The 14566-nt window shown below is 35.7% G+C and overlaps 1 protein-coding gene and 1 long non-coding RNA gene across 2 annotated transcripts; one reads left to right on the top strand and one right to left on the bottom strand.

Moving 5' to 3' along the window:
• The first annotated feature begins 3287 nt into the window (after positions 1-3287).
• LOC130459961 (uncharacterized) lies at positions 3288-6237 on the top strand. Its single transcript, XR_008919736.1, has 4 exons — positions 3288-3649; positions 5336-5716; positions 5882-5912; positions 5994-6237. It is a non-coding gene; the product is annotated as an uncharacterized lncRNA (long non-coding RNA).
• A 1491-nt stretch (positions 6238-7728) lies between these two features.
• LOC110795751 (uncharacterized) lies at positions 7729-12529 on the bottom strand. Its single transcript, XM_022000770.2, has 3 exons — positions 9250-12529; positions 9014-9121; positions 7729-8867 (listed from the first exon to the last, which is right to left on the bottom strand). The coding sequence occupies exons 1-3, from the start codon at positions 9562-9564 to the stop codon at positions 8733-8735; spliced, it is 558 nt and encodes a 185-aa protein (XP_021856462.1). The 5' UTR covers positions 9565-12529; the 3' UTR covers positions 7729-8732.
• Positions 12530-14566: the final 2037 nt, after the last annotated feature.

Below are 14566 nucleotides of genomic sequence, written 5' to 3'. Positions count from 1 at the left end.
CTCCTCGTCCTTCCGATGATAGTTCCCCAGCTTCGCCTCCACTAACCAGTCACCACTGACTGATTTCCAACGGACCATCAATCTTGGTGGTCTCATGCAAAATCGGAGCATACTTACCCTTCGGATCAGCTTCAGTCCAATGAACTGGAAACTCAGGGTAAGGACGACGGACACCCGAAGAACCAGCCTTCTTACCAGAAGCAGCGCGTTCAGACACACCAGACCCTCCAACAGCGCCATCTTTGGAGGCGTCCCAACCAGTCGAGCGTTTCTCCACCGGCTTCTCCGAAGGCTAGCCCCTCGAAGTTTTCTGTACCCTTCCCGAAGGCACATCCTCCCTCTCACTAGAAGAGCCAACGATGAACTTACTCTTGCCCTTATTTTTCGCCATGGTTGCAAATTCTCGGTCTAAGGTTTAGATTGAGGAGTAGAGGAAAGAACGAAAAAGTAAGGAAAATTCAGAAACAAGTTACCTTTTGCCGAAGCGGAATTCGCCGACAAAGCGAATGACACAAGTTCCCGAAGTTAAAAGCTGAATGAATTCCGTAGATCTGAAGAAACTCGAAAACTACGATCGCCGAAAAAAGAGAGGAAGTTTGTGTAAAAGAGAGAGAAAGTAAAGGTTTGAAGGAAGCTTTGCGCCCAGTATTTATAGGGAAAAAGGGCGCACCAACTTCTTTTCAACCCACGATCTCCACGACACAATACAAGTCCCAACACTTGTCATCAATGCAAATCATCCCTTTTCAAAAAAGAGAGGGAACTTTTGGACTTCTGACAGCTGGAAACCCACCCATTTAATTCTAAATGGACCGGGTCTGGGGGGCATGTTGTTTGGGCTCCCAATTGATATTCAATTGGGCCACTAAGTCCAAAGCCCAATGGCTCTAAACAACAGCATCAAACCTACCACAAAAGCTATTCAGCCATCCATTAAGGCCCAAGGCCCAATAGCAATAAATGACCTATGGGCATTTATTATGCAAACACTATAAATAGGCCGCCAAGGCTCACACCTCAAGGTACGTCCAATTTATCGCCTTAAGACTACTCTTCTAGAGAACTTCTCTCTAGAATCCGAGCATCGTTCTTACTTAGGCATCGGAGGGGCTTTTCTCGGAAACACCCCCAAGGCTAGTGACTTTACTCTTGTGCAGGTGAATTCAGACTCGACTCATTCAAGCAAGCAAGATCTTCAACACATACGAAAGGGCCTTCATTCGAAGCCCATTGTTTCCACCTTTACAACACCGGAACACTAGTAATTCTATAATTACATTTATGAAGCGAAACATTACAATCAGAAAACATGACATTTCTAATACATCTTGTCAGTGGTCAACACAACATGATATATTAGACTGTAAGAAACTGTGAGTTCCTCGTATACATGCAAGAACAAGAATAACCCACACTACAAGAAAATGATCTATTTATGACGGGAAATCCCGTCGTTGACCCGTCATAAAAGACCTATTATGACGGGATTACCCGTCACAAGCCCGTCATGAAAGGGGGCCGTTGTAATTGACAATCCCGTCATGACCCCGTCGCAAAAGCTTATTGTGACAGGAAAAATTCCCGTCGCAAAAAACCTATTATGACAGGAGAAAATCCGGTCGCAAAAGGCAAAACACGACGGGCTAACCTCCCGTCGCAAAAGCCAACTAGCAACTATGACAGACATCTCCCGTGGCAAAAGACATGACAATTATTCTCATATGCACCTGCTACATATCCCACAGCAATATTAATATTCCTACATATAGTAATACCATCATCATTGCATACAAATACCATGAAGTTCATTTCCAGTTTCACAAAATCCAAATCAACAGCAGTTGCCCATGATTAAAACCACCACAACCAATTTTCTGATGTCCAAGACATACAAATATCATGAAGTTCATTTCCAGTTTATCTGATGACTAATTATATAAAAATTCAAACTGAAAGTCTACAACATAGAAGTGTAAGCCAGTAGAAATGAGGCACTTTAGTAGAGCAGTGAGCAAGGAAGCATATCAGCAACACCAACTTAACTTGAGAGCAGTCAGCAAGGAAGCCAGTAGAAATGAGGCACTTTAGCAGAGCAGTCACTAAGCTTACTCAGCTTTTCTTGAGCCTGCATCAAATACATTGCCTGTAAACCTTGAAATTGAGTTTTAATATCAGATTTAATATCAGATTTAATTATTTTATTTTATAATTAATGTTAATATTTTTGTAAGTAGTAGGGGTATTTTAGACTATTCCATAAGAGGATCCCAAAAATCATTTACGATAATGACCTCAAAAGTTCCCTTATATAATAGAGATGTAATAGATTTTTTTTCGGAAAGAAAAAGTACACAAAAGTTAGTATAGTCTTCTTTCAAAATTGTGTCCTAATTTATCTAAGGAAATATGGAGTAAAATAAGAACATCCATTGTCTAAAAAAAAATCAATATGTCTCGTAATGGGGTGAGCAATAAATACAACGTAATTTGCATGATTGTTAATTAAACTAGTGTGTGGTTCGGACGATGCCCCGATTGCTACATTGAATAGTTTAAATTTTAGATTTTTCTTGAGATGATAAAATACATTTATACCATAAAGTGAAAAACATCTATAAAGTTCGTTAACTACACAAACACACTACATAATTTATCATGAGAAATAATTTTCAATTGCATCATCTTACAATTTGTATAATTTGTTTTCTAGTGGAAATAAGTGATTCAAATTAATAAACACTAAATTAGATATATGCAGCCATGCAAGGCATTTCTATAGTTGATGCTTATGAGACTTACGACATCATATTTATTCATGGTTGTCCTAATTATTTAATTTTTTTTTTTCAAAACAGTCAATAGAAAAAAACACATAAAAATTTAGTTGGTTTAAACTTCAGGTGAACATTCATTTATAAATTAATGTGAAGAGATAAACCACAATTGGTTGTTAGTTAACATGGTAATGAAAGTTATCATCCACACTTAAGGTCTGGAGGTTCGAATCCCATTGTACGTATTGATTTTTGGTTATCCATGATATGACATATCATTTGGTGAGTGGTGAGTGAATGATGTGGCGCAATGGAAAGAGTAATACGTGCACATAGACATTTTTCTCAACGCTTTTTAATTGCTAACTTGATGTTTATTAATCACTACAACAATTTATTAGTCTAGCGGCATTTATCTAGCGGCATTTATGGTAAATGCCACTACATTACATCTTTAGGTGGCATATCTAGTGGCATTTTTTTTATATGCCACTAAAACCCCAAATTTTCTTTGGCGGTGCAACAGCCCACTAGGCGCGATTATTTGGGCGAAATGAAAAAAGTATTCGCGCTTCAGGTTTTTCCAACCCCCCAAAAAAACCCTCATCTTCAGAGTCTCGCATAATTGCAAAATTAAGACTCAAACCCTAACCCCCTTAAACGTTTTCTCTCTCATCTACAATTCTAACTGCTCAAAAGTAGAGATTCAATCCTTAGCATAATAGTGTTGAAATTCTTGTTGTCGTTACAAAATTTTGGATTCTTGCTCACAATTGAACAATTGAGGTAGATCTTTGAGGCGGTGGCTGCAACGGTGGTAGCGGCATCACGGGTTTGATGAGTCGATTGTTAGTAGACCTTCTTCGATCTTGATGGTATGTCCAACCTTCTAAGGAATACTCAAAGTTCATTTTTTTTTCATTTAATAAGAGTTCAAGTTCAAAATTAAGGTTAAATTTTTTAATGATTTTTAAGCTTTTAGATTTGAGATGGTAATTTGTGTCTAATGGTTGAATTGAAGTTCAAAATTGGTTTCACTGAAGTTGCATTACTAAAGTTTCTGACTTTGGTGTAATTTCTTCTAGGTATATGCTTGTAAATGTTCTTGTTTCTTTGAGCCAAGCCAAGCTTATTGGCGAAAGTAATGGAACTTTCCTCATTTGTGTTTGAAATTGAGCCTTGAACACAAATAAATTTGTACTCTTAAAACGACCTCATTCAATTTTGTATTCTTAAATCTTAATAAGGGTGAAATATGTATGGACCAGTAAAATACAAATAACCCAATTTATTGATCTTTAAGGATTTGGAAAGGAGGTTGCAAAATCTCAGCAGAATCTAGCGTTGTGGTTGCTACCGCGTTCAACTATTTGCATAATTTCTAATAATACTAGATGTTTGTTAAGGAAAATTATATAATATGTTCCATCTGTTCTTCAAGGTGAGAGTATAACAACCTTGGCTTTTTTTAAAAGGAAGAGTTCTTGCCTTTTTAATTTTACTTGATTTCATTTAGAAGAGCATGTGTGTAATTTGTTTGATCGTGGTAGAGCGAACAAGATTGTCTTTATGGTTGATAGCAGATTAGCAGGTATTCAGTATACAAAGTGCATGTCAAGTAACCTCATTTGGCCTTTTCAATTAAGTTTTTTCTAAGAGTATGTGATTGCCTATCTTTATCATTATTTCTGTATACATGATTTATCAACTACTAATTTAGTTCATAGGACCTATAATAAGCTATTTCAACTAGTATTCACTATAATGCAGGTTTAAAAAACATTGACTAGCTTACAAGTTACAAGTTAATATGTTGTTTTTTCCTTTATTAGGTTGGCTTGTGTAGGGATTTCTATGCTGATATTTAAAAAATTAGTTATGGTTTTGCTCTGTGTACTCTTATGTTAATATAACTTTGATAAAATTGATGATCTTCCGGCTTTCAAAGGGACTTATGTAGACGAAGACCAAATGGAAGACAACGAGTAAGAGATGGAGATTTAGACAAAAGAATTGGGAGTGAGAAAAGCAGGAACACTATCATTTGTTTGGCCTGCTCTTGCGTTGTTCTGTGCTGCAATTTTGTTCTGTCCGTGCTCAATTATAACAGTATCCAATATTGATGTTACTTACAAGACCTTGAACTAGACATCTTTTCTGCAGTTTTTTGTGTGATGTTGTTGGTTTTCTAGTAGTCTTTGTAGGTTGATGTTCAGTGCTGCATAGAAGCAGCCAAAGGGAGGGTGTTAGAGTTCCAGTGTTGATGTTGTCAATTCTTGCTAGGTTGTTGTTCCGGCCAGAGTTGACTTTGTAGTTTATGTGCTATTTTTTTTGTTGAGCTTGTGTTTTCTCGGTTTTATGTTTGGTTTGGTAGGAGTATATCTCATCCCTAGCCTCTCCACATCTATACATTTAAACTATTCCTTTTAATCTGTACTATTTGTGATGTGTACGTGATGCTTTGCTATGTGAACTACCTTTGAATGTTTTAAATGTATCTATAAATGCTTAAGTTTGAATACTAAGTTAACTTCTATTTGAGTTCCCTGGCTTGAATACAGATTCAATTACGGGAAGACGAAAGATACCTCAAATTGTGACTCTACATTCACATGAAGATGTAGGTTGTCAGGTTGCTATTGACGAAATTGTTAGAACTCCAACGAATATGGTTGCATCAATAAGTCTAGAAGAACCAATAATGCAGAGAATCCAGAGAGTAAAATTGTTGATGCTAAGTATTGTTTTATTATTGTTTTCTATTGAGGCTTGTTTTCTAATAGTCATTTTGTGTTACACAAATCAAATTAGTGACAAATTTTACATATGTGTTATAGACTATCAATGGAGAAGTACCGTCAAGAGCTAGGGTTTTCTTGGATGCTCGTAAAGAACGTAAAATTGTTCCAACGTCAATGGATGAAAAATCAAAACAAGCTGTGGTAAGAAGCTTTAATTATTTTATAAAGAATTATCTTCACCGTATGATTTTCTTGTGATTATGGTTACTATATTCTGAGTAACTTCAATATTTTACTCCTATAATTAACTTCATATTAGAAACCTCGAGTGATTATATATTGGTTTGTGTTTTTTATATTCGATAGGAAATGATAAATGACAATAATCCATGACCAGGTATACTTTTTAATTTATACTTGGATCCTTATTTTTCATTTTTCCATTACATTATTTAATAATATGATCTTTGCTTTTCAGATTATTTTAATCAAGTAGGGAGAATTCGTCTATATTATTCGATCATGAAGGTTTGATGCTGATTTTGGAAGCTAGTGAAGAGTACAAATAGATTTTGAATTGAATTTTTGATCATGTGTACTTTATAAGTAGTATGAAGTATGTATTAGAAATTCGACAACAAGAAAAATGTAATGAGTATTTTGTGTACTTTGGATGATGTAACTACAATTATGCATATATATAAATATATATTATTAATTAATTATTTTGCAACTGTTATTTATTTGTGTATTGTTGTGGGATCTAAATATGAAGATTTTAGTGTATATGGGATAGAATAGAAGTGGAAGCATTAGCAGGAGCATAATAATAGTCTCTTTTAGGAAAAGGACTCTAGCGGCATTTATTTGACCCTTTACAGGCAAATAGATTAAATCCCGCTAGAAGTTCTCCCGACATTAGATCTAGCGGCATATGTTTAAATGCCGCTATAGCCTTTAGCGGCCATTTTAAATGCCGCCTAAGGACAAATCAAATGCCGCTAGAACCCTATTTTGTTGTAGTGAATTAATGTAGGCTCCTTCATCAGAACACATTAGTAATATATATAAACTAGACCTGATCAAAAAGGCGGACTGGGTTCGGGCCGTGCCGAGGACAAAAAAATCAGTCCATAATGTCAGGCCGAGTCGGGCCAAGCTTCGGGCCAATTTTTTGTGCCTAAAACCCGTTGTTTCGGGACGGGCCATATTTATAACTAAATTTGTCGTTTTAAGTTGCCCAAAGCCCGCAAAATATTTTAAAAGTTCGGGTGGAGCCCGAAAATCGGGCCGAAATATTTTGGCCAAAATCCGATATATTTCGGGCCGGGCCCATGTTGATCAGCTCTATATTATAAACAGGTTAGAGCATCAATAAGGGGAGACTCTTATTTTGGTGACTCTTAGTCTCTCTCCTATGTCCACATAAGCTTCAACTCTAAATAAGAGCCCCTCCCAAAAATTGTGGAAATTGACCAACTCTTAATACTAGCTCTTATACTCTCCTACCCTCTTTTTTTATTTTATTTTTATACAAAAGCAATGACGTGGCACTAGCTCTTATAAAATAAGAGCTAGCTCTTATTGAGAAATTTCTCTTACAATATCCAAATAAGAGACTCCCATTACACACCTAAGAGCTAGCTCTTATTTTTTTTTCTCTCTCCTTAAGAGTCATCTAAGAGACTCCCCTTATTCATGCTCTTAGTTTAAATAGTTGATATAGACTAACGTTAGCTAGACAAGACACTTGTTCACAATGTAGACATGCGTTTTCTCTCGTATAAGCTTGTGCTCAACCTGAGCAACAACCGCGATTTGTCTCATCTCATCTCTCTCACTTATTCTTAGATTTCGACAGTAACTTTGTTCAGCAAAATAACTGCCTAAATAGCAAGTTTTTCAGCAAATGCATGTGATACAGTATATATAAGAATTGGTATTGATCTAACCTTGTCATCAGACAGATACACTCAAAAGTGCAGCAACAGAACTCCAGGACTCTGCTAATACATCGACCACAACACTAAAGAGTAAAGAGGCCGGTGTAATTGGGTCAAATAAATAAAATCATCAAAATCAATATGAATATGAATTTTCAAGTGTAGTCCAAGTACCAAAAGAAATGCTATAAATATTCAGAGGAGGAATGTAAATGTGGAGGTTACCACATAAAACTTGTAGCAAAAATGTATCAACAAGTATAATTTAGGAGTACGATAATAAAGCCATACAAAAAGTTGCTCACAATAGTACATTTAACTATGAAAAAGTTGCTCACAATAGTTTGTACAACATGGATACATTTCCAAAACTGAGTGATCTATCTAATATCTAATATCTAATATCTAATATCTAATATCTAATATCTAATATCTAATATATAATGTACGGATAATATATACATTAGGCACTTGCAGGCACCAGTACAGCATATCTATTCAAATATACAGTACAACCAAGGAATATGAATATTCTAATCCTCAACATGGAAGGTGGACACATCTAAGTAACACATATATCCATAATGTTTTCAACTAATACATTAGGAAAGATGCAGAATTAAGCAGCAATGACACAGATTGGTCTTTGGCCTTGACAGCTAGCGGAAGGATTTGTGCTGATGTTATTGACCTGTTGTGCATAGCGATGCTCCTATCAGCTTATAAATGATCTTATCATCACACAAGACAACTCATTTAAGCTCTTGTAATTATGCTCAACTACAAGAGAAATAATATCAGCACTCCATATTAAATAATGTCCCTGAGGCAGGATCAGAGGAGACCCGTGCTGTAGCCTTATCGCAACTAGTCAAAGACTATTAGAGAAGCTGTTTGAGATGAGATGGACCTGTAGTAGTGAATAGTGATGCTCATCTTCATCCTCGAGAGTCGAGAGTCGAGAGTCGAGAGTCGAGAGTCGAGATTCATCACCACAAATAAGCAAATTAAGCCCATTGTTTCTTGTATAGTGCGCGTGGCCTGATTAGTGATTACTGATTACTGATTACTGATTACTGATTACTGATTACTGATTACTGATTACTGATTACTGATTACTGATTACTGATTACTGATTACTGATTACTGATATCAATGTCACCAGATCACTGATATCAATGTCACCAGATCAGCGTCTTTTGCCTATATGCTGATGAGTTATCAGGAAGCCAATTCTTCACTCTTCCATACCAGAATAGTCAAGTCTCTGTTTATTACCAAACCTTGAATAGCAAAGATACTGGAACCAAACACAGCCCCTTTTCCTTTAGTCCAGCATAGTTTATATCTTTCCCAACATAATCTGACTGTGTTGCTTCTCCAGTCTGATTAGAGGTATTTTGTTTGTCCTGAAAGAGAAGAAATGCCAGAAGGAATTCGATTAGTTAAGCAAAACACGATAAAAGAAATAAGGCAAAAATCGATACAAATTTTCCTTAATTTTAATTATAAGAGTCAAGAAATGTGATAGAATTCAAGGATACTTGTACAATACCTGAAAAAAGCTCAAATAATCGTGCTTTCCTTGTTGCATTGGTGGCGAAAAGTTCAAACTACAACCTGTCTCTTGCAAATTCAGTTGCAATTGTTCCAAGTCTTGAGCCTGAATTGCAAATAAAGTGATCGATTCAGTGTTAGGAATTTAATGGAAAAATAAAATGAAAACATTATTAGAAAAGGCAACAAAGATAAATAAGGTTTGCAGCAATTAACATGAGAACTACTTCTTACCTCAAAATTACAAACAGGAGAGGTTGCAGTGTCCTCAAGGTCATGATCAATAAAAGTGGCACGCGTTTTTCTCCTTTTAGCAACAGACCTAGCTGACACAACACAATCATCATTCGGGTGCATCTTTCCAACAGAAGCAGCTGCATAAGAAAATATAGAGGAGCTTTCAGAGCCAGAACAGGTAGCTGCATCTTCCACATTACTGCTAGCTACAGAGTTGTCGAAATATGAAGACCACCCACTATCTTCAGAAGCATCACCAGAAAAATGAGCTTTGTTCTTGTTGTGGTTTGTGGAACTCATTGAATCATCCATTAAATCACCAAGTACAGAAAACAGGAAGTTAGAAGGTTTTGAAAGGTTGGATAAAACGCCAAAGCAGAGAACAGGTGCTTAGAATGAATGTTTTTCAAGTTTGACAAGACTGCAAAGGGGAGCAACTCTTTTATACAAGTATTTTCTGAATTTGAATTTGAATTTAAATTTTGCACCTTTCACATTTAGAGCTTGCCTTCCACTAAAACAAAAATAAGGCATGGACTAAGTAAAATATCATGACATCCACCCAATCACCAAGTCAATATCTCACGTGGGAAGCATATTCTACAAGATAACATGGATTAGCACATTGAAACATTTGATTAAAATGTACTAATATGATATATCATGAAACATATATAGGTATTATTCACATTATGTCAGAGAAAATCCTCGAAAAATTTAAAGTTGAATGCTGATATTATGACCACACCATCAACTATATATCTGAAAAAATCTAGTGAAACCACTGTGTGTCTTATCTAGCTCAAATATAAGAAAAAATGTATAGCCGTATAGGAATAGGAATACACGAGTACAAACTTGTGATTATCATCTTAAGTAAAGCAGTTGGTTCTACTAAGAATGTTAGCATGTAAATCCTAGAAAGTCCGATCCTTGGATTTCTTCTTCCTAATTTTACTAAGACTTTGAGGTTATTCCAGTTGCCCTCTTTGCACATTTACAGCAACAGGAAAGTTATACACCAATTAAATTAGGCAATGAAAAATGATTAAAGTTGCTGTCACCCAACAGAAAACAAGTTTGACCCTGGAATTTAAAGAGGATAACTTCAGGAGATGCTAATAAACAAAAGATTATATTGAATAGGTAGTTGAACTGTAAGCTATGTCCGAAAACACGAAAAGTGTCATGATAAGCATAAATAATATGTACATTGTATTATTTTTTTAATCTTTTGGTATATTGGTGGCCATGAATCTTGATTAACTTTTTTAGATTAATATTTTTGTAGATCCTCCAAATCTTTAACAGAAGAGTTCAACTTTAGTTTTGTAATATGCTTATCAACTTGTAAGAAAATTCAAATATCCCATTTTGACCAACCTTGTACAAGAGCCATATATATTATAGCATTCTAGGATGACAGAGCAAAGATTTTCAGCACGTCAGTCATGGAAAACCACAAATGTCAAAGCTGTGGAGACAGAATACTCGAACATAATTCTCAACTTGTTCAGCAAGGAAAATAAACAGTATACTAATTATATTGACCAAATATTTTAAGTGATCTTTATTTGACTCATTATATACTAGTTTGCTAATTCTTAATTTCTATAGAGGTTCTATACCTTAGCTAGAAGAATTCAATTCAATTCAATTCAATTCAATATGGCCTCAAATTCAATGATAAGGGGTCACGGTGTGTGATTCATAGAAATGTCTGATAATCAGACTGAACTTTTCTACAACAGACGACTTACTGAATTAAAATCATGCATCCTAGTTCCTGTCCTACCAAAATAACTTGCCTGTGAGTCTGTGACCATCTTTTAGCTTTAGCTAGATAATACTGCTTCACATCATTAGAGAGGCTAGGCTCTGATTAACAACCGACTATAGTCAAAGTGTCAAACAACTGCAATGTTCTTGTGACTGTCTGACTGACAAACTCAACCGAATCATTCCAAGCACAGCTCCGTGTTTAACTAGGATTATAATACGTAAATTTTTAGGTGAATTAAGGTCTAGAAGAGGAAGAATTTTAATCACAAAGAAATAAATTCTTTTGAATCTGCATATTACAATTTTATCAGATACGCGAGATGTGAAAACCCCACAAAATTATAATTTGCATTCATATAATCATATATACGGAATAATAGAGAAAATCACATAGTCCTCTGGATTAAGGTCAGATATACTTTTGAAAGGTCAAGTTCATGTCCATATATTTGCAACCAGATTGAAAAGGCATCCAGACTTGGTCACATAATTTACTCCAAAAACTTTCTCCTACCAATTTTCACATATTCGAATTCCTACGTACGTAGTAATACATAATTATAACATTCACAGAAGATCCTTTTGAAGAAAGATTCCAAATAGAATAAAATTGGCCTATATCTAATTATCTATCATCTATGTGGATGAATGGATATTATTTAATATGATTGGCACACGTTTCATACCTCATGCCTGACTCTCCTACCTGTCATCAACCTCATTCTTTGTTGGGTAAATTATTAAATGTGTGTGTTTGGCCAGAAATAAGGTAACGCCTGATCCATGCCATGCCATGCCACTAGCTCTCACAAATGATTTAGTTTGAAGGTTCTCAGCTCAATCAGTTCTCATCGTAAATATAAAATTAGAACATGAATTTTAATATATTAAAAGAAAGTAATACATAAGGCATGATGTAGGAGACGCACCTGCCGTCCATAATATGAGGACATCCTCTCTACTTATTATAGAATACTTTGGCATGTTTCATGTTTGAGGAGCTGACAAATAAGCAAAAGACACTTATATGTAGTTGTGTTGTGTTGTGTTGTGTTGTGTTGTGTTTATGGGTTGTCAATAATCCACGACATGGGGAAGTCAATTCATCTGAGCTTCTTTGTGGACTTCCAATCAAGCAGCTGTAGGACTATATACTTGCTATTACTGCATCGTGCTTCCTTGCTTATCCTTTACTTCGCGTCCAAGGAGCGTATACTAGCTCATATATAGAGACTCATTCAACGGCTGACATCACTAGCACATTACCAGTCCAACACGTGTGCACGCCAACGTTTCTCGGTTTCCGTAAATATGACAGCTAATTGTTTACTGATCAACTGAAACAACAATTTGCTGATCAAATTATACAAGCATGTACTACAACTCTACCAGTAATGTGTCCTAGCTAGAGAATATTAAAGGCAGTATATAAGTACACTATGGAAGTTCTGTTACATATTTCTGACATAAATTAGCAATACACTGCTACATCCCAGATAACCTCTTAGAATAAGTCATAAGAAATGCAATGATCAAAAGCAAAGAAATACAAGATTTCAAGCAACTGATAAGAAACATTTGGTGTCCCAGATTAGGGCCTGTAACTTCAGGCAAACTACCCATTAAAATGCGTAACAACACTGAACAGAATTCGACAGTCATCAACATTTTGTTGTTTGACAGGTGCTTAATGTATATACTCAATTACTCGCTTAGTCGTGTTAGTTATAGCTTTAGCTTTTATTTCTTTGCTTCATAAAGTTCACGTTGCATGATGTGATGCTGCTTCCATACACACATTCTGTTATTCTCCTCTCCTAGTTTTTAGGAGTTAGTTATAACAACTTATAGAATAATCTAGAAGCTTTCATTACTATTTATATTCTGCTTTGCTGTAATAATCAGTTAACAAGATTTGCAATAACAAGAAACACATTGCTTCTCTCTCTTCTTCGTTTCCTCTCAAATCTCAGTTCATATTGGTTCATATTTTGTCATGGTATCAGAGCAGGATTAAAGATCCTTGGCTCTTTTTTCTCAAATTCCGCAAGTTCCTCTTCTTGATTCTGTCTTATTCTTTCTGTTTTTACTGCAATTTCTGGTGATTTCTCTGAAAAATCGAGTTTGTTCTTCGATTCTTTTGCTTCTTATATCTGAATACTTGTTTGATTTCAACATCTTTTCAAACAATTTTTGACAATGCCTTCTGGAAATGAGGATTCTGCTAATTCACACAGAAACAATGCTAATCTTCCACCAAATCAAGATCCTTCTAGCATATATTACATACATCCTTCTGATGCAAACTCAGTTCAGCTTGTTTCCTTCAAGTTCAATGGTGCAGAAGGTTTCACCAGCTGGAAGAGATCGATGATATTGGCTTTGTCAGCAAAGAATAAGATTGGATTTGTTGATGGCAGCATTATGAAACCTGATTCTGGTACAATTGAGTACAAAGCTTGGGAGAGATGCAACGATCTGGTATGTTCTTTGATTTTAGGCAATCTGAATGAGGTGGTTGCTAAGAGTGTCATGTTTCTGAAATCTGCTAGAGACATCTGGATTGATTTAGAGGATAGATTTGGATTCACATCTCTGGCTCAGATTTATTCTCTTGAACAAAAGTTAGCTGAAATAACACAAGGAAACAAATCTGTATCTGAATTTTTCACTGAAGTTAAATCTGTTTGGGATGCAATTGAAGAAGCACATCCTATGCCTTATTGCACATTCAATAATTGTACCTGTAATGTTACTAGGAAATTCTTTCAGAGGCAGCAAGAAAAAATGGTGATGCAGTTTATGATGAAGTTAAATGAGCAGTTTGCTACAATTAGGGGTAATGTGTTGATGATGCCAACATTACCTAAAGTCTCAGAGGCATACAGACTTTTTGCTCAAGAGGAGAGACACAAAGAAGTATCACAAGCTAGCACTCAAGCAGAAACATTAGCTTTTGCAGCTGAGAAAAGAAGATTCAGTGGAGAACATTGGAACAACAACAGCAAAACTTACAAAACTCAGCAATCTGACTTTCATTCTGGTTATCAGAAGACAGGAGTTACTAACAGATATGACAGACCTGGATCTAACTACTTTTGCACTCATTGTCAAACACAAGGGCACAGTGTGGACAGATGCTTTAAGCTTCATGGATATCCACCTGGTTTCAAGAATTTCAAAGAAAACAAAGTAGCTGCACTATCACATGAAGATAATTCTGGTGAGAATGTCTTACTTGGACATCACAGTGAAGTTAATCCAACAATCACTGTGGAGCAATACCAACAGTTGATGGATCTTTTGGCCAAACAACAAAACAATACTGCTGCTGCTACAACTCCTAACCTAGCCATGATGGCAGGTAATCTCTGTCTGTTATCTCATTCTAATACTAGGTGGCTCCTAGATAGTGGTGCTTCTGACCATTTTTGTCATGATTTATCTCAATTTGCTGACTATAAGCCTATTGACAAGTCTAACACCTTTATTACATTACCTGATGGGAGTAAAGTTGTTGTTAAAAATGTTG

Source organism: Spinacia oleracea, chromosome 4 (genome assembly GCF_020520425.1).
Source record: "Spinacia oleracea cultivar Varoflay chromosome 4, BTI_SOV_V1, whole genome shotgun sequence".
NCBI lineage: Eukaryota > Viridiplantae > Streptophyta > Magnoliopsida > Caryophyllales > Amaranthaceae > Spinacia > Spinacia oleracea.
Note: the sequence above shows the minus strand (reverse complement) of the source record. Positions and strands in the feature narration are given on the sequence as shown.

Bases quoted from the DNA above. Each gene is read 5' to 3' on its own strand.
- LOC110795751 (XM_022000770.2), bottom strand. From the start codon at position 9,564: ATGGATGATTCAATGAGTTCCACAAACCACAACAAGAACAAAGCTCAT. The intron at 9,122-9,249 runs GTAAGAAGTAGT...TTTGCAATTCAG, and splicing joins CTCCTGTTTGTAATTTTGAG to GCTCAAGACTTGGAACAATT. The intron at 8,868-9,013 runs GTATTGTACAAG...CTTCTCTTTCAG, and splicing joins ATTATTTGAGCTTTTTTCAG to GACAAACAAAATACCTCTAA.